The sequence below is a fragment of the Symphalangus syndactylus genome, chromosome 9, assembly GCF_028878055.3.
Source record: "Symphalangus syndactylus isolate Jambi chromosome 9, NHGRI_mSymSyn1-v2.1_pri, whole genome shotgun sequence".
Classification (NCBI taxonomy): Eukaryota; Metazoa; Chordata; class Mammalia; order Primates; family Hylobatidae; genus Symphalangus; species Symphalangus syndactylus.
Genome location: NC_072431.2, coordinates 54,540,246 through 54,565,019, shown reverse-complemented (window position 1 = coordinate 54,565,019; position 24,774 = coordinate 54,540,246). Strand labels below are relative to the sequence as shown.

The window sequence follows — 24,774 nt, the reverse complement described above, 5'->3', positions numbered from 1 at the left end:
TTCCCATTTCATCACTGTCTGGGTTCCCTACTGTCATGTGTTAGTTTCATCATTTAGAAACACACTGGGTGAGTGGCATGGTTACACACGGCACTTCTGTCTCCTCTGGACATGTCTGTATTTTCTACTACAAACGTGGACCAGCTCTCCCGTCCCAGTGGCACACCGCAAGCTCCGCTCAGTCTCGGGCAGCACACGCCCACGGCCTGACAAGCGGGTGGCTGTCTTTGCTTCTCCCGGAGCTGGTAAGTATAGGCCCTTGCCTCTAAGCTGGCTGTGTGAATGGAACTGAAAAAGTCTGTGGACGCCTTGGCACCAGTGCCCCCCCCCGGGGAAAAGCAGGCTCACCTTCTCTGAAGCCGTGGCAAGTTTAGTTCCACTTGCGTCAAAGGCCAATGCCGCTAAAGGACTGTCGTGAGCCGGAATCATGTTTGCAGCTCTCTGAAAAAGGGACACCAATAAAGCGTGGCCGCTGCACAGTGCCAATTAGCTGTTCCTAAAACACCATTACGGTTCAAACAAGTGCCAAACCCACTTGATTTACTGGGGCTGGGCATCCAAGAAATGCTGCTTCAACTTTAGAAAAAGCAAAGCAGCTTATCCCTAAGGTTTTCTATGTTCCTTCAAACATTCCCGTGGCGAGGAGCTCAGCACTGGTCTGAACGCTGCAGCAGATCCAGAAGCAGAATGAGCCAGACCTGCTCTGCTACTGAGAACAGAGTAGTGGGGCTGGGCGCAGGGCACCCGCCTGTAATCCCAGCACTTTAGGGGGTTGAGGCGGGAGGATGGCTTGAGGCCAGGAGTTGCAGGCCAGCCTGGGCAACCCAGCAAGACTCCATCTCTACAAAAATAAAAAATTAGCTGGGTGTGGTGTTGCATGACTGTTCTAACTCCTTGGGAGGCTGAGGCAGGAGGATCACTTGAGCCTGGGAGGTTGAGGCTGCAGTGAGCTAGGACTGCACCACTGCACTCCAGCCTGGGCGACAGAGAGAGAGAGACCCTGTCTCAAAAAAAAAAAAAAGAAAAAGTGCAGCGGTTGTATTGCTGAGCCAAGTCAGGATGCCAGGGACACCACAGTGCTCCTCTTCAGGAAAAAGCCACACTTTAGAGAGCTATTCGAGCAGGAAAGGCATCTCACCAAATTAATGGTGTCGAAGACCTGCACCTCTCCGATGGTCGCGCTCCCTGGGTACGCCAAGTAGCAGTTGTCGTTGTTGATTGACAGCGCACACAGGCCTGCAAATGACACATGGAGGACGAGATGCAAACTTCCACCCGAGAGTTCCTTCTTGGATGTCAGACATAATTCAGCATTCATTTAACAGAGCATTAGGAACAAATAAGAGCTTGGATACAATCTTGTTTGCTGTGTTAAGAAAGTTCTGCAACCCCAAATTCCCAACTTAAGTGATACCAGTATTGTAAAGAGATTAAAGGCCTTTGGTTTGAACTGATCAGTAACCTCAAACTTGAAAGTTGATCAAACCAATGAGTTTATGTGGTCACATGACCAGCATCGGTAGGAAGGCAGCTTGGTTTGGGATCAATACTTTTAAAATCTGTCTCATCTGCGGAACCTATAAAAAGAAAAAATCTCTCTCATCTATAGCTATCTTTCAAGGGCAAAAATCAGAAAAATGAGATTCTCTCCTCACAAATTAGCTCACCTGCAGGGTTTGGAGGCGTCTCCCTGATCGTATGCAGCACCTTCATGTCCCGAATGTTGTGGATGTACAGGGACTCCTCCAGGCATACTATCAGCCTCTAGGCGAGAGACAAAACGAAACCAAACGTGAAGCAACAGCCAGTGCAACACCTGCCCAATCTCCACTTGACTGACTCCTGGACTACGACGCTCTCGTTCCTTCTATTGTTACCGTATTTTATTTTTTTGGAGTCAGTGTCTTGCTGTGTTGCCCAGGCTGGAGTGCAATGGTGTGATCTAGGCTCACTGCAACCTCTGCCTCCCGGGTTCAAGTGATTCTCCTGCCTCAGCCTCCCAAGTAGCTGGGATTACAGGTGTCCACCACCACGCCTGGCTAATTTTTGGATTTTTAGTAGAGATGGGGTTTCACCATGTTGGCCAGGCTGGTCTTGAACTCCTTACCTCAGGTGGTCCACCCCTGCCTTGGCCTCACAATCTTAGTTCCTTCTAGAACACCATGCAGACCGATGTTAGAAGCGCAGAGGATACAGCTGCTTTCCATCAACAATCAAGAAGGAGCCGGGCCGGGTGCACCTCTCCCACATACTCACCCCAGCTCTACTGGGAATTCTAACCAGGCAATTTAGTTCAGTGTTAGGCAAATGCTAACCTACAGCTAAGACAAGTGTGCTGTGAATAGATTTGGAAAGATTTGCTTTTTAAAACTGATGCTGAGTGTGGCACAGGTAAAATGAAAATAAGGGGGTTATAAAAGGTCAAACATTTTATTGTGCACTCAGATTATTTGCAAGTTCTTGCTCCATTTGGAAGAAAATGAATGTAGACATGCAGACAATGCATCGCTGAGACGATTTATGCAAGAAAGATGACGGGCATGTACCCAGCTCTACGTTAGTTGGACGTGAACACAATTTGTATGCTTTACAACTTTTAAATGCTCAAGATATTATGTCTTATAATTTCCCATTCTAACCAATTTTGTCAGTTAACAGACCAGTTCCCAGTTTCAACCGTGTAAGGTAAGTGCATCTCTACTGTGACTTCACCTAGTCACCGTATCTCAGAGTGCAGCTACTGGCTGTCATCACGTCCACTCTACAGCCAGCAGCCTACTCAGCTTTCCCTGCAGGGAATGCGGGCAGAATCAGAATGCGAGGGGTCTCCCGGGTGGTGCTGTTACCCTGGGAGTGAGCACAAGCTGGGAGACAGCCTCATGAAACACGCACACATGCCACCCACCATGTCCTTCCTCCATGCCAGACAGTCTTATTAGTTTGGGGGAGATACAAAGTAATAAATCCTTCATCTTGAATTCAAAGTTAAATTAGCAATTTACAAAAGGAAAAAAAAGTCTAAAAGATTTTTTTTTTTTTGAGACGAAGTCTCGCTCTTGTTGCCCAAGCTGGAGTGCAATGACATGACCTCGGCTCACTGCAACTTCTGACTCCCAGGTTCAAGCGATTTTCCTGCCTCAGACCCCCGAGTAGCTGGGATTACAGGTGCCTGCCACCATACCTGGCTAATTTTTGTATTTTTAGTAGAGACAGGGTTTCATCATGTTGGCCAGGCTGGTCTCGAACTCCTGACCTCAGGCAATCTGCCCACCTCGGCCTCCCAAAGTGTTGGGACTACAGGCGTGAGCCACTGTGCTCGGCCAAATATTTTTTTAAGTAACATTTATAAAAGCAAAACCAGGTAATAAGTGAAAAGGACGGCCATCCACCCTCTGGATGGGGCCGGGGACGCCTGTATGGGAGCAGTGTGGCAGAGGCCTGGGCATTTGTCGTGAATGGAATGGGCTGAGCAAAGCTGGTGGGTGAGGAAACAGAGCTGGTCTCTGTAGGCAAGGATCTGTGCCCGGCAACGTGGGGCCAGGCAGCAAGGGAATGACGGAGGGGCATGCCAGTGGGGTGGGCTTGTCCCAGAGTGCTGGAGGGAGCAACAGACAGGCATACACTCAGCTGGGGCAGCGCTCACCTGCCTGTTGAGCTTCACAGCCAGAATCGTGTTGGAGTAGCTGTAGTTGCAGATCTCAGTTCCCTTCTTAAAGTGGCAAACCTTTAGCTTCCTCGGTGCTTTAAGGCTCACAATGGCCACTAGGCTGCTGGAGAACAATCTCTCTACGATGCACACATCTTCCGTATCGGCTGAAATCACAAAGGGAAGTACATGCGTGAACATCTCCACACGGCTATGGCCACAGGCAGAATCTGCGCTCAAAAACAAACACCTGCCTGGGCGACACGCAGGGCACAGCGCTGAGGGTGCCTGCGGAACACGTGGTCATGGGGTGGGGACAGCCCAGGGGTCTGAGGGTCTTGATTTGCTGGAGCCTCAGGAGCGTTTCCACTGTAAGGATGGCCCCTCATGAGCATTCACACGAAAGACAAAGGTTCCTTTCAATCAGTTCTGTTGCTGGATTTGAATAGTGAATTTAGGAACCAAACTCCTAGGTAAAGTGAAAGAGTAAGGTCTAGGGGCTCCCTTAATTAAGACACAAACTACTAGGAAATGGCAATTGCTTCCCCTGGGTTCCATAGACTCATGTGTTGAGCGCTAGCCTATGTGCTCACATACCGAGGCTGGCCAAAGAATCACACGTGTCCAAAGTGGCATGACACATATTTATTAAAAAGATGTTGCTATTATACTCATGTGTCACAAAACGCTGACATACATTCTAAGAAATGCCCTGAAGGGGCTGGGTGCGGTGGCTCACGCCTGTAATCCCAGCACTTTGGGAGGCCGAGGCGGGCGGATCACAAGGTCAGGAGTTCGAGACCATCCTGGCTAACATGGTGAAACCCCATCTCTACTAAAAATACAAAAAATTAGCCAGGCATGGTGGCAGGCGCCTGCAGTCCCAGCTACTCAGGAGCCTGAGGCAGGAGAATGGTGTGAACCTGGGGGGCGGAGCTTGAAGTGAGCTGAAATCGCACCACTGCACTCCAGCCTGGGCCACAGAGCGAGACTCTGTCTCAAAAACAACAACAACAACAAACAAGGAAAAGCCCTGTAAGCAATTCTGCAAACACAAATCTAGATGGTAGGCCTACTACGCCCCTAGGCTGTATGCTGTGGCCTGTGGCTCCTGGATACAGACCTGCGCTGCATGTGACTAACTGGATACTGTGGCCAGCTGTAGCACAGTGACAAGTACTTGTGTGTGTAAATGAACCATGGGAAAGCTGCAGCAAAAACATGACCTGCTCCTCTCACAGGACCACCGTCACACCCGCAGCCCCTTGCTGACCTACGTGCCATTGTGCAGCGTGATACCACTTCAAATGGAACAGGCCATAAACACAAGCGCATCATCCTAAGCTCTTCACAGCGTCCATTCAGTGTCTTTTCAGTTGCTTTTACCAGAAAGCTGCCTAACCTTCTTTCTGACAAAAGCAAGTGACATTCATTCAAAAGGAACAAATGCAAGCGTCTGCCACAAATGGGGAGACGGTGGTGGGATGGGGGGGCCGAGAGGACAGGCTCTGTCTGCAGCTTCTCTGCTCAGCAGCATCTCAGACTAGGGGCCACCGTCTTCCAGGATCTGTCAACGAAAGGCACGATCGGGGGGAATCATGCCAGTGCGTGGACACAGGAGTCTCTGTCAGCGGATCCACCTCTAGCACCTGGCACGCAGCACCACTCAGACACGAGGCCAATCCAACTCAGAAGAGATGGTGCATAACCCGGAATGTCAATTATTTGCAGTAAAAATAATTTCCCTAAAGATCAGAGCCTGGTTCTCTGAGCAGTCCTCTCTTTCCCTCAGGAGATCGACATGGATACCAAGTCATGGCAGCCCTGCTTGCTAGGCGGTGGGCGAGAAAGAGGGCTGGGGCCAGATGCGGTGCTTCGCACCTGTAATCCCTGCATTTTGGGAGGCCAAGGTGGGAGGACTGCTTGAGGCCAGGAATTCGAGACCAGATTGGGCAACATAGTGAGGTCCTACCTCTACAAAAAATACAAAAATTAGCTGGGCGTGGTGGTGCATGACTGCGTAGCTGAGGTAGGAAGAGTGCCTGATCCCAGGAGGTTGAGGCTGCAATAAGCCATGATCGCGTTCCTGCACGCCAGCCTGGGCAAAAGAGTGAGACCCTGTCTGTAATACCAGTCCTGCCCCAAAAAGGAGGGTGGGACTGAATGATGATCATGGCTGGTGTCCTGAGGCTGCCACCCTCACTTCTCGAATCTGGCAGCCAGATGTGCAAATCCACGGACACAAGGCCCTTCCCCGGCTACTGTCCAGCCTCTCACTCTCCAGGCACCCCGTTCTCAGGTAGTACTTGGTAGTATTTGGGGCTGCACGCACTGGCCCAGTTGCATCCTGTACCTGTTGCCTCTAGCAGTCACCGTGCTTATCACTGAAAATCTAGGCAATGGCTGAGCGACAGAGTTCCCTGCTGGACCGATGGTCTGAGGACAGGTGCCGTGTTTGGCCCATTCACGGCTGCACCCCCAGGTCTAATGTCGCCTGTCATGGAGGAGGAGCTCCTTCCACACTGGCTGAACGGATGGAATGGACCTTATGACCAGATTTTGGATATTCCCCAAACTCCCCAAATGGTGTTGTTTTAAAAATATCAAAAACAAAACAAAACTCAATCTCTGTGCCATTCAGTTTCAGTGGTGAAATGCTGTTAACCCCAGTGCTACATCCAAGAGGCAGAAGTGCTCTTGGTGAAGCTCAGCGGCACATGTCCTAACACACGCACTGGGCATGTGTGCGGCACCGCAACCTTGGTAAGTACTGGGTGCAACGGCGACCCTGCAGGAACTTGAGTTCAATAATCACATTCCAGTCTCAACTGTGCTCTAATTAGCTCTAAGGCCTGATATCTACTTCCTGAATGGTGAAAGAAGAGTTGGACTCTCAGCTTCATTAACTCCAGGGTTGGGACACACAGGAAAACCTGGTATACACAAAACTGGTTTATTAAGTACAATTTTATTTAAATCCACTGGCCTCTCCACTGGCCTCCTAAATCCAATCAGTGGTGAAAAGAACTTACTTCTAAATAGGGCTGCTCCTCAACACGCACAGGCTCAGTATCTGTGAACTCGCCTGCTAGGTAAGGTTTATTTGTGACCCCACATTGTTGTACAGCCGTCCATGGACACATGCAAAGTGGGATTTTTTTTTTTTTTTTTTGAGACAGAGTTTTGCTTCTGTTGCCCAGGCTGGAGTGCAATGGCACGATCTCGACTCACCGCAACCTCTGCCTCCTGGGTTCAAGCAATTCTCCTGCCTCAGCCTCCTGAGTAGCTGCGACTACAGGTGCATGCCACCACGCCTGTCTAATTTTTGTATTTTTAGTAAAGACAGGGTTTCACCATGTTGGCCAGGCTGGTCTTGAACTCCTGACCTCAGGTGATCCGCCCACCTTGGCCTCCCAAAGTGCTCGGATTACAGGCGTGAGCCACCGCTCCCAGCCTCGGGAAAAGATTTGAGTCACATGATGCACATGTTCCTGGCTGAGGTCACACAGAGTAATGTCCTATCTTCTTGTGTTGATTCTGAAAACAACTGTCCTTTTCATGGTCTATATAGGGCTACTGAGTGTCTGCTTTTTGCACTTTTGTGCTTTTTGTTGATTTCACTGTTGGCCCTGGCACAGTGCTGAGTGTCGCTGAATGTACCTAAGCACAAGCAGCCTGTGATGTGCCCCGCGGAGAAAGCACATGTGTGGGCTGAGTTCTATGCGAGCCGCGAGTTCAGCGTTAGCGAACCAGCAATCCCCATTACGTCAGCATGTCTTCAGGCAGGGAAGCACACACAAAACGAGGTTGTCTTTTGATCAGCTGATGAAAATGTTGCGACAAGAGGCCACCTACCAATCCTTCCCCTGGGAGCAACACTTCATGATTCGCTAATCCAGCGTCCCAGAGACTTACAGACTAGAACTGTGAATAACAAGAATCAACTGTATTTTTATTTTTTTTTCAAAGAATAGGTTCTTACTGCTTTGCTTGGTAAACCTTGACTTATTTACTTCACCCATTCAACACAAACAGCAGACCCTACCAGAGAGACCGTCCCAAGTATACAGCGGTCAACAGGGCAGTGCCTGCCATCACGGAGAGGAGGCCAAAGCGATGTGGGCCCAGGGCCCTGTGTGGCACCGAAACTGCCAAAGGTCAGCAAAGGAGACTGAGTAAGAGAAACGCCAAGACCATGTATGAGATGGAAGCCAACAGGAGAGGGTATCTGAAGAGCAGCAAGCAGGCAACTGCGCCCAGCGCGGCACAGGAGGGAAGAGGAAACCAGACGTGTCCCCCGAGTCTGGGAACGAGGAGCTTATCTGGAGACCTTGACATATTTTGATGGAGATGTGCAGGAAGAATGGCTGAAGCATGAAAGAGAATGAGAAGTGGAAAAAAACTTAGGCAACTATCTACAGGAGTTATGCTACAGGCCGGGCGCAGGGGCTCACGCCTGGAGTCCCAGCACTTTGGGAGGCCGAGGCAGGCAGATCACCTGAGATCAGGAGTTCGAGGCCAGCCTGGCCAACATGGTGAAACCCTGTCTCTACTAAAAATACAAAAAATGAGCTGGGCATCGTGGTGGGTGCCTGTAATCCCAGCTACTTGGGAGGCTGAGGCAGGAGCATCAGTTGAACCTGAGAGACGGAGGTTGCAGCCAGCCAAGATGGCACCACCACACGCCTGCCTGGGCAGCAGAGCGAGACTCCACCAAAAAAACAAAACAAAACAAAAAAAGAAGTTATGTTCTGGAGAAGTAGAAATGTGGGAGGGGCTGGGGGATATGCATGGGCAAGGGAAGTTTCTGCCTTCAAATACAGGAGCTACTACATATACTGAGATGGATTTATGGTTGAGACTGCTTGCCTGGAGGAACAAACCACTTAGGGGGCTGGTCACACGAAGAAGGAAGGAGAAGGGAGCCCCGGGCCAACAGCACCAACCTCTCTTGAAGCAGCAGCAGGTGTTAACTGTGATGGGATGGAGGTGGGAGATTTCAAAGTGAGGACAGTGTGAGACGATCATCTCAAAGAGCAAGTCACCATTAGAGGTGGTGATAAATTCCAATTCAACCGGACAGAGAAAGACTGTGCCAACCCAACAGATGCAGAAAAAGCATGAGAAAATGCAATGCTCATTCATGGTAGAAACTTAAGATACTCAGAATTAGGAAGAACCTTCTTTCACTGATGAAGAACAGTTAAGAAAATCTACAGCTGACACTGTACTTAATGGTGAAGATATGTGAACTCTTCCCGTTAACACTAGAAACAAGGCAAGGATACTTACTCTCCTTACTTTGTGCTGGAGGTCTTACACATTGCAGTGAAGCAAGAAAAAGAAATAAAAGGTACAAACATTAGAAAGCAAGACATCAAACAGTCTTCATTGCCATCTTAAGGAATCTATGGAGCAACTATCTAATATATGAATTTAGCAAAGTCATAGGATACAAGATTAAAATATAAAAAATTAATTATATGTTTAGGCCAGCAGCAAACTGGAAAAGTAAATGAAATAATTTTCTTTTATGATACTGTCAAAATCCAAAGTATTAGGAATAAATTTTACAAAAGATGTAAGACCTCCATACCAAAAAAAAAAAAAAAGTCACAGAATATTACCAAAACAAATTTAAAAAGAGCTAAATAAATGAAGAGAGATACCATATTCTGGGTACTCAATATTATTAACATATCAACTCTCAAACTGATCTCTAGGTCCAATCTCATCCTAATCATAATCCCAACAGGCTTTTCTGCAGACAAAGTGGATTTTAAATTTTATATGGAAAGGAAAAGAAACTAGAAAATGCAAAGCTATCCTGAAAAAGAACAAAGTTGAAGACTGACAAATAGATCATCAGAAGAGACTAAGGAGTCCAGAAACAGACTCACAGGTCACAGGACTGTAAAGCACCAAAGCAATCCCAGGAGGGAAGAAAAATCTTCTCAACAAATGATGATGGAATAGGAATCCATTAGGGAAAAAACAACCTTGATTCATACCTCACAACAGACATAAAAATTAATGAGAGGGATTATTGGCTTAAATATAAAAACTTTAGCTTTTATGTATAGCGTTAAGTATATAAAGCTTTCACAGAACACACAGGAAAACACGTTCCTGACTCTAGGGTAGGCAAAAGTTTCTTGGACAGGGCCTAGGAAGCAAAAACCGTAAATGAATACGACTGCAGCAAAATTTAAACCATTTGCTCAAAGAAAGAAAACAGGCAAGCCACAGATTGGAGAAAATAGTCACAAAACATATCTGACAAAGGACTGGTATCCAGAATATCTAAAGAGCTCTAACAATTCTAATCATAAAAAGATAAACAACCAAACCTAAAAAGCAACAAAAGACTGGAACAGACATGTCACAGAAGAAGATACATAAACGGCCAACAAGCACATGAAAATGTTCAACATCATTAGTTACCTGAGAAATTCAAATTAAAACCATGAAGATATCATTATACACACATCAGAAGGGCTAAAAAGAAAAAAACTAATAACATCAACAGTTGGTGAGGAGGCTGGGTGTGGCAGCTCACGCCTGTAATCCCAGCACTTTGGGAGGTCGAGATGGCCAGATAGCTTGAGGTCAGGAGTTTCAGGCCAGCCTGGCCAACATGGTGAAACCCTGTCTCTACCAAAAATACAAAAATTAGCCAGGTGTGGTGGCACACATCTGTAATCCCAGCTACTTGGGAGGCTGAGGGACGAGAATTGCTTGAACCCCAGAGGTGGAGGTTGCAGTGAGCCGAGATTGTGCCACTGCACTCCAGCCTGGGTGACAGAGTGAGACTCTATCTCAAAAAAAAAAAAAAAAAAAAAAAAAAAAAAGTTAGTGAGGACATAGAGCAATCAGAACTCTCATACAGCACTGACGGAACCACAAATGGTATAGTCACTTAGGAAAAGGTTATGGGGGTTTCTTACAAAACTAAACACTTATCTACCCAACAATTCCACTACAATATTTATCTTAGATAAGTGAAAATATGTGTCCATTAAAAGACTTGTACGAGAATGTTCACGGTAGCTTTGTTCACAATAGCTAAACTACAAAGAGCCCAGACATCTGTCATGAAGAGAATACATCAACAACTCTAATATATTCACATACTGGGTAAATGACACATAAGATGTGGATAAATCTAAAAAAAATGCAGAGCAAAAGAAACGTCATCAAAAGAGTAGATGCTCCGTTCATACCAAGTTCCAGAAAAGACAAAACTAATCTATAGTAGAAAAAAACCAGAACACTGGTTGCCTCTTGGGGAATGTGAGCAGAAGGGAGCTGAGACTGGAAGGAAGTATGAGAGAACTTTCTGGAGTGATGGTAAACCTTGATAGGGTTTCAGTTCACAGAGATGCAGGCATTTGTTAAAATTCACATAGTGTTCACTCAAGATAGATGCATTCCACTGTAAGTAAATTTTATCTTACAAGAAAAAAACAAACATTGAACTCTACTCAGTATTGAGGAGAGATGTACTGATGCCTACCGTCTACCCGGAAATGCACACACAAAAAATAAAGTCAGGTGTGGTGGTTTGTCTGTAATCTCAGCACTCTGGGAGGCTGAGGTGGATCACTTGAGCCCAGGAGTTTGAGACTAGCCTGGACAACATAACAAGATCTCGTCCCCACAAAAAAAATCGAAAAATTAGCTGAGCATGGCGGTGCACTCCTGTAGTCTCAGCAACTCTGGAGGCAAAGGCAGGAGGATCGCTTGAGCCCCGGAGGTCAAAGTGGTAGCAAGCTATGATCGCACCACTGCACTCCAGCCTGGCAGCCTGGGTGACAGAGCTAGATGCGGTCTCAAAAAAAGAAATAAAAATAAAAAAGATGGATGGTGTGTGTGTGTGTGGACAAGTATAGTAAAATGTTAAGGGAAGAATCTAAGTGGTGGATACACAGGTGTTAGCTGTAAAATACTTTCAACTTTTCAGTTTGAAAATTTCCTTTAATAAAATGTTAGAAAGAAAAATGATGTCTTCACTTGCTTATGTGCAGGTGCTGAGAAGGTAATACCACCAACCATCACTTGGAAATGGTTTCTCTAAAATGTTAATGGGAAAAAGCAGAGCTTTCAGAATGTTTTAAACAGGGATGGGAGGATGAAGGCAGAAAAACTCTTTTTTAACTGCAAATATTCACAAAAGAGAACAGTAAAATGAACCTCCATATACTCACCACCTAATCCAACAAATATTAACTTTCTAGCATTTTGCTTCAATGATTTTTTTCTCTACTGAAGTCTGGAAGAGAAGCTCCTTCTGACATTCACCCTAAATGCTTCAGAGTAACCTAAGCCCCTCTATATAGGTAAGGACACAGGCAAGCATCCTTCCCAGCCCCTGAATGCAAGGGAGGGATTCCTTACATCCAATACACTCCAAGTACTGAAGGTAAAACATGACCCCAGAGTATTAGAGGACCACCTCGGGAAATGTTTTATGTACATGCTGGGAGCAGGAAAAACCCTTTCTAGTATTTAGAAGCCTTACAAAAAAAGGCCAACGCATTTGAATATATAGAAATTCAAGACTTCAGAATGGTGAAAAGAATCATAAACAAGGTCAAAAGGCAAATGACAGTCCAGAAAAAAAAATATTTGCAACCCCTAACAAATGGCTAATTTGCTTTAAGTCATTAGGAGATAAATAACCCAACAGAAAAACAGGCAAAGGGCAGAAACAGGTAGTTAAAAAAACAACAGCAGCAGCACATGACTGCATGGAGGGAAAAAAAAAAGAACTCAGTTTGAGTTGATTTAAGAATTGTAAATAAGGCCAGGCAGGATGGTTCATGCCTATAATCCCAGCACTTTGGGAGGCGGAGGCAGGTGGATCACTTGAGGTCAGGAGTTCAACACCAGCCTGGCCAATATGGTGAAACCCCATCTCTAATAAAAAAAAATACAAAAATTAGCCGAGCGTGGTGACACTTGCCTGTAGTCCCAGCTACTAAGGAGGCTAAGGCAGGAGAATCATTTGAACTCGGGAGGTGGAGGTTGCACACAGTGAGCCATCTCCTCCTGTGGAGACATGGGCAGCAGTAGAGGCAGGACAGAAACTAAGTGTCAGGGCCAACTGCAAAGACCAGGTGTCTGTGGATAACCGGATGGGCTTCGTGGGTCTCTAACGTCGCTGAAACCATATGCTAAACACTGAGTGTTCTGGGGGAAATAGATCTATAACTCTTATCACATTTACAAGAGTCATTAACCAAAAGTAGGAGAGGTGGCTCTGCAAAAGGCAGAAATGAACCACCAATCACTCTGGAATGAACACATTTTTGTCATTACTTAAGACTAATAGGGCCAGGCACGGTGGCTCACGCCTGTAATCCCAGCACTTTGGGAGGCCAAGGCGGGCGGATCACGAGGTCAGGAGATCGAGACCATCCTGGCTAACACAGTGAAACCCCGTCTCTACTAAAAATACAAAAAATTAGCCAGGAGAGGTGGCGGGCACCTGTAGTCCCAGCTACTCGGGAGGTTGAGGCAGGAGAATGGCGTGAACCCCGGGGGCGGAGCCTGCAGTGAGCCGAGATCATACCACTGCACTCCAGCATGGGTGACAGCAAGACTCTGTTTCAAAAAAAAAAAAAGACTAATAGGCCAGGGCCAGGTGCAATGGCTCACGCCTGTAATCCCAGCACTTTGGGAAGCTGAGGCGGGTGGATCACCTGAGGTCAGGAGTTCGAGACCAGCCTGGCCAACCTGGTGAAACCCCGTCTCTACCAAAAATACAAAATGTAGCCGGGCATGGTGGTGCATGCCTCTAATCCCAGCTACTTGGGAGGCTGAGGCAGGAGAATTGCTTGAACCCAGGAGGCACAGGTTGCAGTGAGCCAAGATCTCACCACTGCACTCCAGCCTGGACGATACAGCGAGACTCCGTCTCAAAAAAAAAGACTAATAGGCCGGGCATGTTGGCTCACACCTGTAAGCCCAGCACTTTAGGAGGCTGAGGCAGGAAGATGGCCTGAGCCCACGAGTTCAAGACCAGCCTTGGCAACACAGTGAGACCCCAACTCTTAAAAAAAAAAATTAGCTGGGCATGGTGGTGTGCACCTATAGTCAGTCCCAGCTATGCGAGAAGGGGGAGGATCACTTGAGCCCAGGAGGTTGAGGCTACAGTGAGCCGTGCTGACACCACTGCATGAGTGACAGAGCAAGACCCCGTGTTTTAAAAATGCAGCAGTAGTAGTAGTGGTAATAGCCATAACACAAAAGGATGCACTTCGCAGTGACATTAAGTTCTACAGACCAAATCTGACTAGATCTTTTCAGGAATACACCTTTCAGAAAGCAACCTACTTTTAGATATTGCTAGTAGTTTAGGTTTGTTGCCATTTTTCTACTGTATTATTTCAAGATGCTCTAATATTTTTCTATTACACTTCACATACAGATGAACTTTCTTATTTTTAATTTTTTTGAGACAGCCCAAGCTGGAGTGCAGTGGCACAATCTTGGCTCACTGCAACCTTTGACTCCCAGGTCCAAGTGGTTCTCCTGCCTCAGCCTCCTGAGTAGCTGGGATTACAGGAGTGCGCCACCATGTCCGGCTAATTTTTATATTTTTAGTAGAGGCAGGGTTTTACCATGTTGGCCAGGCTGGTCTCGAACTCCTCACCTCAGGTGATCCACCTGCCTTGGCCTCCCAAAGTGTTGGGATAACAGGCGTGAGCCACCGCGCCCAGCCCAAATGAACTTTCAAACACATAAATATACATGGAACCCGCATACCCAGAACAATCACTTTCCAGTAAACTGAAGTACAAACCTGGCTCAGCCCTCCCATGAAATAATGGTGGACAACGGATCAGGCTGCTAGGTGAAAGATGCCATAATAATCAAACGAAAGCAAAGAAACCAGACTGCACAGATGTATTGACTCAAGATGGTATGTCCCAGGACACTAGTGCCAAGAGGCACTCACGGTGACACTAAGAAAGGCTGAACGTGGCAGGGTGCAGTGGCTCACGCCTATAATCCCAGCACTTTGGGAGGCTGAGGCGGGTGGATCATGAGGTCAGGACATTGAGACCACCCTGGCTAACACAGTGAAACCCCGTCTCTACTAAAAATACACACACAAAAAAATTAGCCGGGCATGGTGGCGCTACTCAGGAGGCTGAGGCAGGAGAATGGCGCGAACCCGGGAGGCGGAGCTTGCAGTGAGCCAAGATTGCGCCACTGCACTCCAGCCCGGGCTACAGAGCGAGACTCCGTCTCAAAAAAAAAAAAAAAAAAAAAAAAGGCTGAACGTAAACTTTAGTGACCTCCAGTGTCAAAGGCCTTGCTTTTAGCACTCATTCTAGGTGGCCTCAGCCACAGTTTCTGCCAAACTTCCCTCCTAGAGATTGCCTGACTAAAATTTGAGAAATTAATTACTTGATTTAAAAAAGAATGTTGCTTTTTGCTTCTGCTGGCGTGGTTTATAGCTGGCAACAATGAAGCTCTGGAGCGGCAAGGGAAGAATGAGGCCATGAAATAACTGCTTGAATTCACTTCCGCGTATGCCTGTGGCTCCACCAGGATGCAAGGTAAGAGCCCAGCATTCCAGCACCACAGATTTAGGCCAAGAGATGCTTGTGGTTTTCTCCTCTGTAGGATCCAATACTATAAATCTCACTGAAATTAATATTCCAACCAGTGCACTGCCTGTCAAATAAGACTAATGTCAGAAAACACCATTTCTCAAACCTTAAGATGCAGATGATGGCCCGTAAAGTAAATGATTAGTTTCTTGGCCAAGCAGGAAGGTTGATAAAAGATGTTATATGTCAAAGGCTACACTTCCATAATCAACGCAGGCTCTAGTCACTTTTGCTGAGCTAAGGAGCAGTCTGCTTGTGCTGGGTTTCAGAATGGAATGTTTATGAGATGTTTTCCTAGCTCAGAATCCAGCTTAGCAAATGCAAAGAAAACACACAGTGCACCTTTTGAAAAAAGCCAACTTCTAAACTTTTGTGATATTTTACAAATAATAAACACATACCCTTCATTTATTTTGCCTAACAGTGTAGATATTGTTGTAGAATATTTTAGGGAAAAGAGACCACATTTTGTGCATTACGTATATTCAAAAAACAACGACAACAAAAATGCACATGGAGAAAGAAAATGATCATATGAGAGGCAGGGCGCGGTGGCTCACGCCTATAATCCCAGCACTTTGGGAGGCTGAGGTGGGAGGACTGCTTGAGGCCAGGAGTTCAAGACCAGCCTGGGCAACATAGTAACACCCCGTTTCTACAAAAATTACAAAAAAATTAGCCAGGTGTAGTGGCATGTGCCTGTGGTCCCAGCTACTCAGGAGGCTGAGGTGGGAGGATCGCTTGAGCCCAGGAGGTCAAGGGTACAGTGAGCTATGATTATGCCACTGTACTCCAGCCTGGGTGACACAGCGAGACTCTGTCCCCATATATATACACATATGAGGCGTCCATAAACAATGGGCAAAGCCTATCTGGAAGTTCCTGCAACTTTCAAGTTTGAAATTACAACATTGATGGTAGAAAATCTATCTTCCAGTACTGCTAGACCAAGCTTTTGTGTGTGTGTGTGTGTGTGTGTGTGTGTGTGTGTGTGTGTGAATTTTCTTTTCTAAGTAAACAAAAGAAGAACAAGTAGCTGTCCATCTTGTTTTTCTCTAAGACCAGCTCTGGCTCATTCTTTCTGTAACAGCCACAGTGAGTGACAGCAAAGATCTGATTTTATGATGGACTGTTAAAAGAGTTTTGAGGGTAGACGTCAATACTGAGCCTGAACTAAATATTGAGACATGAAGAAACATTCTTTCCTCTGAGTCTACCTATAGAAAAATGCTAGAAAACTATCTTGACATTTCACTTAGTAGCTAACCTGTTTTCTAAGAGACATTCTCTTATCTACTAAAAAAAAAAAGATGTGAAAGAGGAAAGGCAGATAATATTCTAGGAATAGAACAATGTAATAGCTTCAGTTTAAAGTATTAACCCTCAAAACATTCTTTGTCCATTTCATCACCTATTTTTAAGGGCCAAAGTTCACTAAGAAGAACACAGAAATTCATGCACCCACCTTACCGTGTTGGTCAGTAAACATCCACTCTTTATTTTTTATTATTTATTAAGACAGAGTCTCACTGTCACTGAGGCTGGAGTGCAGTGGCATAATCCTGGCTCACTGCAACCTCTGCCTCCTGGGTTCAAGTGACTCTCGTGCCTCAGCCTCCCTAGTAGCTGGGATTACAGGTATGCGCCACCACGCCTGGCTAATTTTTTTGTATTTTTAGTAGACACAGGGTTTTGCCTTGTTGGCCAGGCTCGTATTGAACTCCTGGCCTCATGTGATCCGCCTGTCCTGGCCTTACAAAGTGCTGGGATTACAGGCGTGAGCCACTGTGCCCGGCCAATATCCACTCTAAAAGATACTATCAAGACATCCCATTTTGTTCCACTAAAAATCTCTGGGAAATAAGGCACTAGAAGCCAGTAACTCAACTTCAATTTGAGGAAAAGGAAAGACCAGGTTTTGGCATTCTTCCACTCTTTATAAGCACTGGCCCCCAATATGGGGAAAAAAATTCTGTGCATTTCAAAACAGATGACTACAGTGACTCCAGCAACAATTTAATAGCACAATTCAGGCGCTTCATCTGGATCTGGACTGAGTTTCAGTCATTCATAAAAGCCTGGAGACAGGGCTGCCCTCCACTGCAGAAACCCCCATGGGGAGAATCCTGTGTGGCTCACGTGAAGGCAGCCAGGTGGCCGGACTTCAGGAAGGCGGGCGGCGCCTGGGAATAAACAGCCCTGGCTCACACCTATGTTATCGCCCAGATCACATCTCCCAGCCTCCATGGCAGAAGAAAGGCTTTTTTGGGAGATTTAGTAAGTACCAGCTGGCAAGTCTAAGGACAAAGAAAGGAGTAAAACCTAAGCCAGCCACCAGGAGCCCTGAGTCAGGGACGCTGATCATGGAAATTCTGCTGCCCCACTCTCTCCCTGCAAAGGGCCTGGGTACTTGCTTTTGGGGGCAGCAACAGGAAAGAGACTGTTGGGGAGAATCAGACACATCCCCTGATGGAGGTGAGGGGCACCTGCAGGCTCACCTGCAGAGTGGAAGCCAGGGCCCAGGAGGGAGTCTGAAAGGCCCCACCTGCTGGCGGGCCAGGAGAACACCATAATTTCAAGTCACCAGCACAAAGTTGAGAATCGCTGCAACCTGGGGGAGACGGACGGTGTGGTGAGCCAAGATGGCACCACTGCACTCCAGCCTGGGCAGTAAGAGCGAAACTCCGTCTCAAACAAACAAAAAAGACTGCACAGAACCTACGCACACACAAACGAGCACAAGGAGGACTGGAGAGTGTACTCAGGAGAGGTGGATGTCAATATCCCAGCTATGATATTACACTGGGGCTTTGAGAGATGTTACCATTGGGAAGAACAGGGTAAAGGATGCAAGGGACCTGTATTATTTCCTACAACTACATGTGAATCCATAATTATCTCAATTAAAAATTACGCATGTGGAAAGAGTCCAAAGTGTCCCGTCACAGTCTCCATCACAGGGTTTACTCAGCAAATACTATTTTTGCACACTGTTAAGTACACACATACATAATCTCTAATCCTGGCAATAATCTTACAGACGTGCATTATTTCTGTTTTGCAAAAAATAAAAGAAACTGAGGCCCAGAGATGAAGTAATCCATCTAGAACCACACAAAACATGACTGAGCGAGAGGCCAAAGCGCATGACCCCCCACTGTTCCATGAGCCTCTCCGACACGTGGGCCACTTCAATGCTGTAAAATGCCAACGCGGGAAAATAAATTGTTCCTACAGGGGCTGTAAAATTTTCAATTTTCTGGAAGCCCTTTATGACAGTAATCTAGACAGTTTAAATGGCATTAAAAGGGAGAGAAGTTACAGACCAGTACATATGGTATGTGCTCATGTACTGAAGACCCTCGGTACCTGCACTCCTATGTAGGCAAATGCACCGATCGGGGCAGACAGCCACAGGTGTCACTGGTTGCCACCTCTTAGGGAGATGAAGGTGGAAGCAGAGGACTGGTCAGAGGGTGTCTGGACTTCAACCACAGCGTGTGAATTTTAGATCGCATTCCAATTCAAGTACAACTTGTTTTTCTTTTTTTTTTTTAAGAAGGGGAAAAATAAAGCAAACACTTACTGCATTCATAGATCTGTTCCAGCTTATCCACAGAAGAAAGGGAGAAAAATTTATAACCGGACTTACTACCAACAGCTAGGGACCTGCAAAAAAGCCAAATTCAGAAATAAGAGCTGATACGTGCAGACAGTGACAATGTAGAAACTAGCTCCCACGTTCCCAGTGAGTTCCCAGCAAGTTCCCCACGTGCCCTCCACAAATCAGCACAGAGCAAATCATTTCACACTGTTTGTATCAAGTGCTTGGCACAGGAAGATGCCACAAGGTCAATAAAACACAGACAATATTATTACTTAAATCCTATAAAACTTTTCTGAGGCTGGATGTGGTGGCTCACGCCTGTAATCCCAACACTTCGGGAGGTCGAGGCAGGAGGACTGCTTGAGCCCAGCAGTTCAAGATTAGCCTGGGCAAAATACTGAGACTCCATCTCTACAAAAATGACATTAAAAATAAAACAATTAGCTAGGCATGGTAGTGCCCTTGTAGTCCCAAGGAGCTACTCGGGAGGCTGAGGTGGGAGGACAGGAGGTTGAGGCTGCAGTGAGTTAAGATTGATCCTGCTACTGCACTCCAGCCTGGGAGACGGAGCGAGATACTGTCTCAAGAAAAGAAACCAAAAAACTTTCTCTGGAGATCTAACATACAGCATAGTAACTGTAGTTGATAATAACGTATTGTGTACTTGAAATTTGCTGAGACAGCAGATCTTAAGTGTGCTTGTCACAAAAAGGTAACTATTTGAGGTGAAAGATATGTTAATTAACTTGACTGTGGTGATCACTTCAAAAGATGTGTATATAAAACATCACACTGTATACCTTAAGCAGATACAATTTTAATTATACCACAATAAAGTGGAGGGAAAATTAAAATAAAAATACTAAAAAACAAACTCTATAAAACTTTAAATATAAGTTTGGGATATGGCCGGGCACGGTGGCTCAAGCCTGTAATCCCAGCACTTTGGGAGGCCGAGGCGGGCGGATCACGAGGTCAGGAGATCGAGACCATCCTGGCTAACATGGTGAAACCCCATCTCTACTAAAAATACAAAAAATTAGCCGGACGTGTTGGCGGGCGCCTGTAGTCCCAGCTACTCGGGAGGCTGAGGCAGGAGAATGGCATGAACCCGGGAGGCGGAGCTTGCAGTGAGCCGAGATCACGCCATTGCACTACCGCCTGGGAGACAGAGCAAGACTCCGTCTCAAAAAAAAAAAAAATAAATAAATAAATAAATAAATAAATAAATAAATTAAAAAAAAAAAAAAAATAAGTTTGGGATATAAGCACAAGGAATCAGCCTTACTGGTTCCCTCAAAACAAACTGGGGTTTCTCAAGTGGTCTGTTATATACAAACAGCATATGTTAGAGTATGAGAGTTAAGTAAGCTGGCCAGGTGCGGTGGCTCACGCCTATAATCCCAGCACTTTGGGAGGCTGAGGCGGGCACATTACTTGAGGTCAGGAATTTGAGACCAGCCTGGCCAACATGGTGAAACCCTGCCTCTACTAAAAATACAAAAATCAGTCAGGCATGGTGGAAGGCGCCCTGTAATCCCAGCTACTTGGGAGGCTGAGGCAGGAGAACTGCTTGAACCTGGGAGGAGGTGGCTGCAGTGAGTGGAAATTGCCCCACTGCACTCCAGACTGGGTGACAGAGCTAGACTCCATCAAAAAAAAAAAAAAAAAAAACAGTTAAGTAAGCGAATTTTCTAAATTTTAAACAAAGGTATTTACAATTGAGGTGGACGAAGGCATCTCTCTGTGCTTCTGCAGGCCTTTACCACCCGTGGCTCCATCCCCTACGCTGTGCCATGGCTCAGCAATGGGTTGGAAATGAAACGGACTCAAAAGTTACCTTAGAGTCTGGAATCAAAGGACCCATCGTTGGCTTACAAGGAAAAAGCAGAGGATTGGTTTGATGGCCTTGTGTTTATGATTCCATACTCATCACCCACTTCTGCGAGGAGGCTCAAGGATCCCACAGCTCAGCAGCCCCTCCCAGCAGGGGCCTTGGGGACACCACAGAAGGGGTTTCCTCATCAGAAAAGTGCCTCTCCAGAACCCAGCTGACCAAAGAAAGCAAAACAAGAAGCAAGTCCAGCTTTCAGCAAAAGAAAGATGAGCGAACAAGCAGGAAGCACTGGGGTACGGAGGAATCAGATACCAGGATCACTTTTAACATCTGGGAGAACATGAAAATGAGGAGGTAAAACAGAAGGCTGAAACAGGGAAGGGGGATATTTCACACTGAGTATTTGTACCCCAAGATAGGATCAGGGCTATTCTAATGATCATGTCATTTATTAAAAACTTGAGATTTCCAACTACTCTTTCACATGTATGTGGAAGAAATGTATTCCAAGAAGAGAGTTGCTATAATCAGTATTAATCTGTAAAATCACAATGGTTCATCTTAGAAGTATAAAAAGAACAGAAACAAAACTCTACCAGCTCATATAATTTTTCTTTGCAAAAATGTTCTGCTTCTTTACTATACTGAATTAATTACATCAATTGTTATATCAATGAAATAATTAGGTATTATTACCTGTAGATATTTTGAAAATTAATAAAAGAACCAAGAAGAATAGAGTAATATCCCTAGGCTAAAAATAAAACAAAATCTCAGCAACCCAGAACTTTTGGGAAATTGATGTTCAGGAAAATATTTTCCAGATAACTAAGGGTTGCTATTTTAAGCATGACTCCCCCACTCCCATTTTCTGATTAAAAAAACAAATTGTTCTTAAATTGTATACCTTCCTGTGTCCTTAAAACAAGGGATGACAAGTTCTTTTGAGTTGAGGGTTTGGTGTACCCCATATCAAACAGCCACACTGTAGTGCTGAGTTTATTTATGTTTTTTTTTTTGAGACGGAGTCTCGCTCTGTCACCCAGGCTAGAGTGCAGCGGCGTGATCTCGGCTCACTGAAACCTCTGCCTCCTAGGTTCAGTCAATTCTCCTGCCTCAGCCTCCTAAGTAGCCAGGATTACAGGCACCTGCCACCACGCCCGGCTAATTTTTGTATTTCTAGTAGAGATGGGGTTTTATCATGTTGGCCAGGCTGGTCTTGAACTCCTGACCTCAGGTGATCCACCTGCCTTGGCCTCCCAAAGTGCTGGGATTACAGGTGTGAGCCACCATGCTCGGCCTGTAGCACTGAGTTTATAAAAATATTTTTCTATCTCTTGTTTTGCCGACAGTTGTCACTTTTCCTAGTGACCATCCTGCCATTAACAGCCCCTGTCCTTCCTAATTTCTTGGTGACTTGGAAACCAAATCACCAAGCGTATTAGCATTATGTATAAAATAAGCTTAGAGGGGGCTTCTCCCGTGGGCAAAATTAACGAGCCTTAGTCCCTGATCCTTGGGTTAGACATCCAAGTTCTCTGCTGTGCTCCCTACACACAGAATGTGTTAAAACTGGACTTTGCCAATCAAGTTCAGATATTTGGAAGCTGATTTAGGATATTAAATACCTCAGCTAGAAGTTTAACCCCACAGTTTACAAAATTGTGCATTCCAATCCGTTAAGAAAGGGAAACAAAAATATTCCAAATATTTTTTGAGATATATATATACTACAGTATGAGTACACTTTATCAGTAAAGGTAAGTTGTTTTTTTTGAGATAGAGTTTCGCTCTGTCACCTAGGCTGGAGTGCAATGGCACAATCTCGGCTCACTGGAACCTCCACCTCCCGGGTTCCAGCGATTCTCCTGCCTCAGCCTTCCAGGTAGCTGAGATTAGAGGCATGCATCACCGTGCCCAGCTAATTTTTTGTATTTAGTAGATATGGGGTTTCACCATGTTGGTCAGGCTGGTCTCAAACTCTTGACCTCAGGTAATCCACCTGCCTTAGCCTCCCAAAGTGCTGGGATTACAGATGTAAGCCACCACGCCCAGCAAAAGATAAGGTTTTTTTTTTTTTGAGATGGAGTCTTGCTCTGTTGCTCAGGCTAGAGTGCAGTGGTGTGATCTCAACTCACTGCAACCTCTGCCTCCCGGTTCAAGTGATTCTCCTGCCTCAGCCTCCCGAGCAGCTGAGATTACAGGTGACCACCATCGCACCCGGCTAATTTTTGTGTTTTTAGTAGAGATGGGGTTTCACCATCTTGGCCAGGCTGATCTCGAACTCCTGACCTCGTGATCCACCTGCCTTGGCTTCCCAAAGTGCTGGGATTACAGGCGTGACCACCGCGCCCGGCCTAGATGAGTATTTTTAAAGAATGGTATGAAATATAAATACGATTGATATTTTCGTCTCAACATCAAGTTCAACATCCCTTTGGAGATTTTGCTTTAAACAATTTCAAAATTGACCTGACCATAAAATGGCAGACACACTAATGGGAGAGGCAGAGCAACAGGTAAGTAGGAGATTTTCCCTAATATATAGCTTTACTGCCAAAAAAATGTTTATTTATTTATTTTTAAGTCAACAGAGTGGGACTTATTTATTTTTATTTATTTTTATTTTTTTGAGACAGGGTCTCACTCTGCCACCCAGGCTGGAGCGCAGTAGTGTGATCTCTCCTTACTGCAGCCCCAGCCTCCTGGGCTCAAGGGATCCTCCCATCTCAGCCCCCCCGGTAGCTGGGACCACAGGCGCGTGCCACCACACTTGGCTAATTTTTGTGTTTTGTGTAGAGTCGAGGTCTCCCCGTGTTGTCCAACCTGGTCTTGAACTCCTGAACTCAAGGGATCCTCCCACCTTGGCCTCGCATAGTGCCAGGATTACAGGCGTGAGCCACTGTGCCTGTCCCTATTAGTGGGCTCTTTCATTGACAAAGGGGAAAACTAGCAAATCACAACCAAAAAAATATGTATTGGCTCAATCCCCCATTTTGCTACTATCCCCACCTTCAACTGTGCCTGGTGCCCAAACCCAGAGACCCTGCTCTACCCTCCCCAGAGACTAGGCCTGTCCTTCACTAGGGAAGGACAGAGTCACTGCTTTTTAAACGCACTTGAACCCATCCTCCTCCTTTCACAGCCCCACAAGCCCGCCTCTGGAGCCCCGGACTGCCCATTCCTGAGCCTGGCGGGGATTCTGCAGTTTAAACTAGGTTGGTTCTCTGCCTTCTTCACTAGGAATTTGAGATCCTGCTTCCTTTACCACTCGCTAGCTTCCAAATTGGCTAATATCTCCTTTCTCATTCTTTCTATCCTATGAGTTTAAGCCTTTTAAAATATCTTTTTGAGGCCAAGGGTGGTGGCTTGCGTCTGCAATCTCAGCTACTCAGGCAGGAGGATCACTTTAAGCCAGGAGTTTGAGACCAGTCGGGGCAACAAAGTGAAACCCCATCTCCACAAAAATAAAAAGTTAAGAAATGTTTAAAATTAGAAAATGTCTTTTTGACATTTCACTGATTAACATTTTATTAGGGTGTGGGGATGGAACCAAAATAAATGCTTATGTTTTATCCATCATTTTTAACTGAAAGTCTCCGTCAATGAATTTAAACTTGAACATTCAACATCAAAGAGACAGTGACTGCCACTCAAAAATGAAGATGTTGAGTCAGATTTTTTGCTTATCTTCCTTTTCTCCCCCGTCCCTAATCGTCAGTCCGTAAAGACTCTCCTTCTTCATCATCTTTGCGGAGAAGCCATAGTTGATTGCGAGCTTAGGTGGATAGAGTTCAACACCGTAAACCAAAAGCAACCTCAACTGTGGCTGCCAGCCCAGACCTGGGAGGCCCTGGTGCCCTCTCTTTCAGGGCTATGGACAGCCCACTCCCATCCCCGCTCCACCTCACATCCTCCACCTCCATATCCCTGCGGCCTTTCCAACTCATCAGTATCCCCAAGCAGAGTTCTCTCCTTCTCGGCTTTTCCACCATGATGTTACCACATTCACCCAGAACTCAAGCCAGAAACTGGGCATCACCTAAGTTCTCCCTTGGCT

At 45.9% G+C, this 24,774-nt stretch overlaps 1 protein-coding gene across 9 annotated transcripts in view; it reads right to left on the bottom strand.

Moving 5' to 3' along the window:
* The window catches only part of WIPI2 (WD repeat domain, phosphoinositide interacting 2), a 42,413-nt gene that overhangs the window by 13,800 nt on the left and 3,839 nt on the right, over positions 1-24,774 (bottom strand). For all 9 annotated transcript variants that reach the window (XM_055292225.2, XM_055292222.2, XM_055292224.2 and 6 more), the window contains 5 exons: positions 18,857-18,939; positions 3,644-3,813; positions 1,668-1,764; positions 1,139-1,236; positions 349-441 (listed from right to left, as the gene is read on the bottom strand). In XM_055292225.2, the coding sequence (XP_055148200.1) occupies positions 349-441; positions 1,139-1,236; positions 1,668-1,764; positions 3,644-3,813; positions 18,857-18,939 (541 nt within the window). The remainder of the gene's footprint in view (positions 1-348; positions 442-1,138; positions 1,237-1,667; positions 1,765-3,643; positions 3,814-18,856; positions 18,940-24,774) is intronic.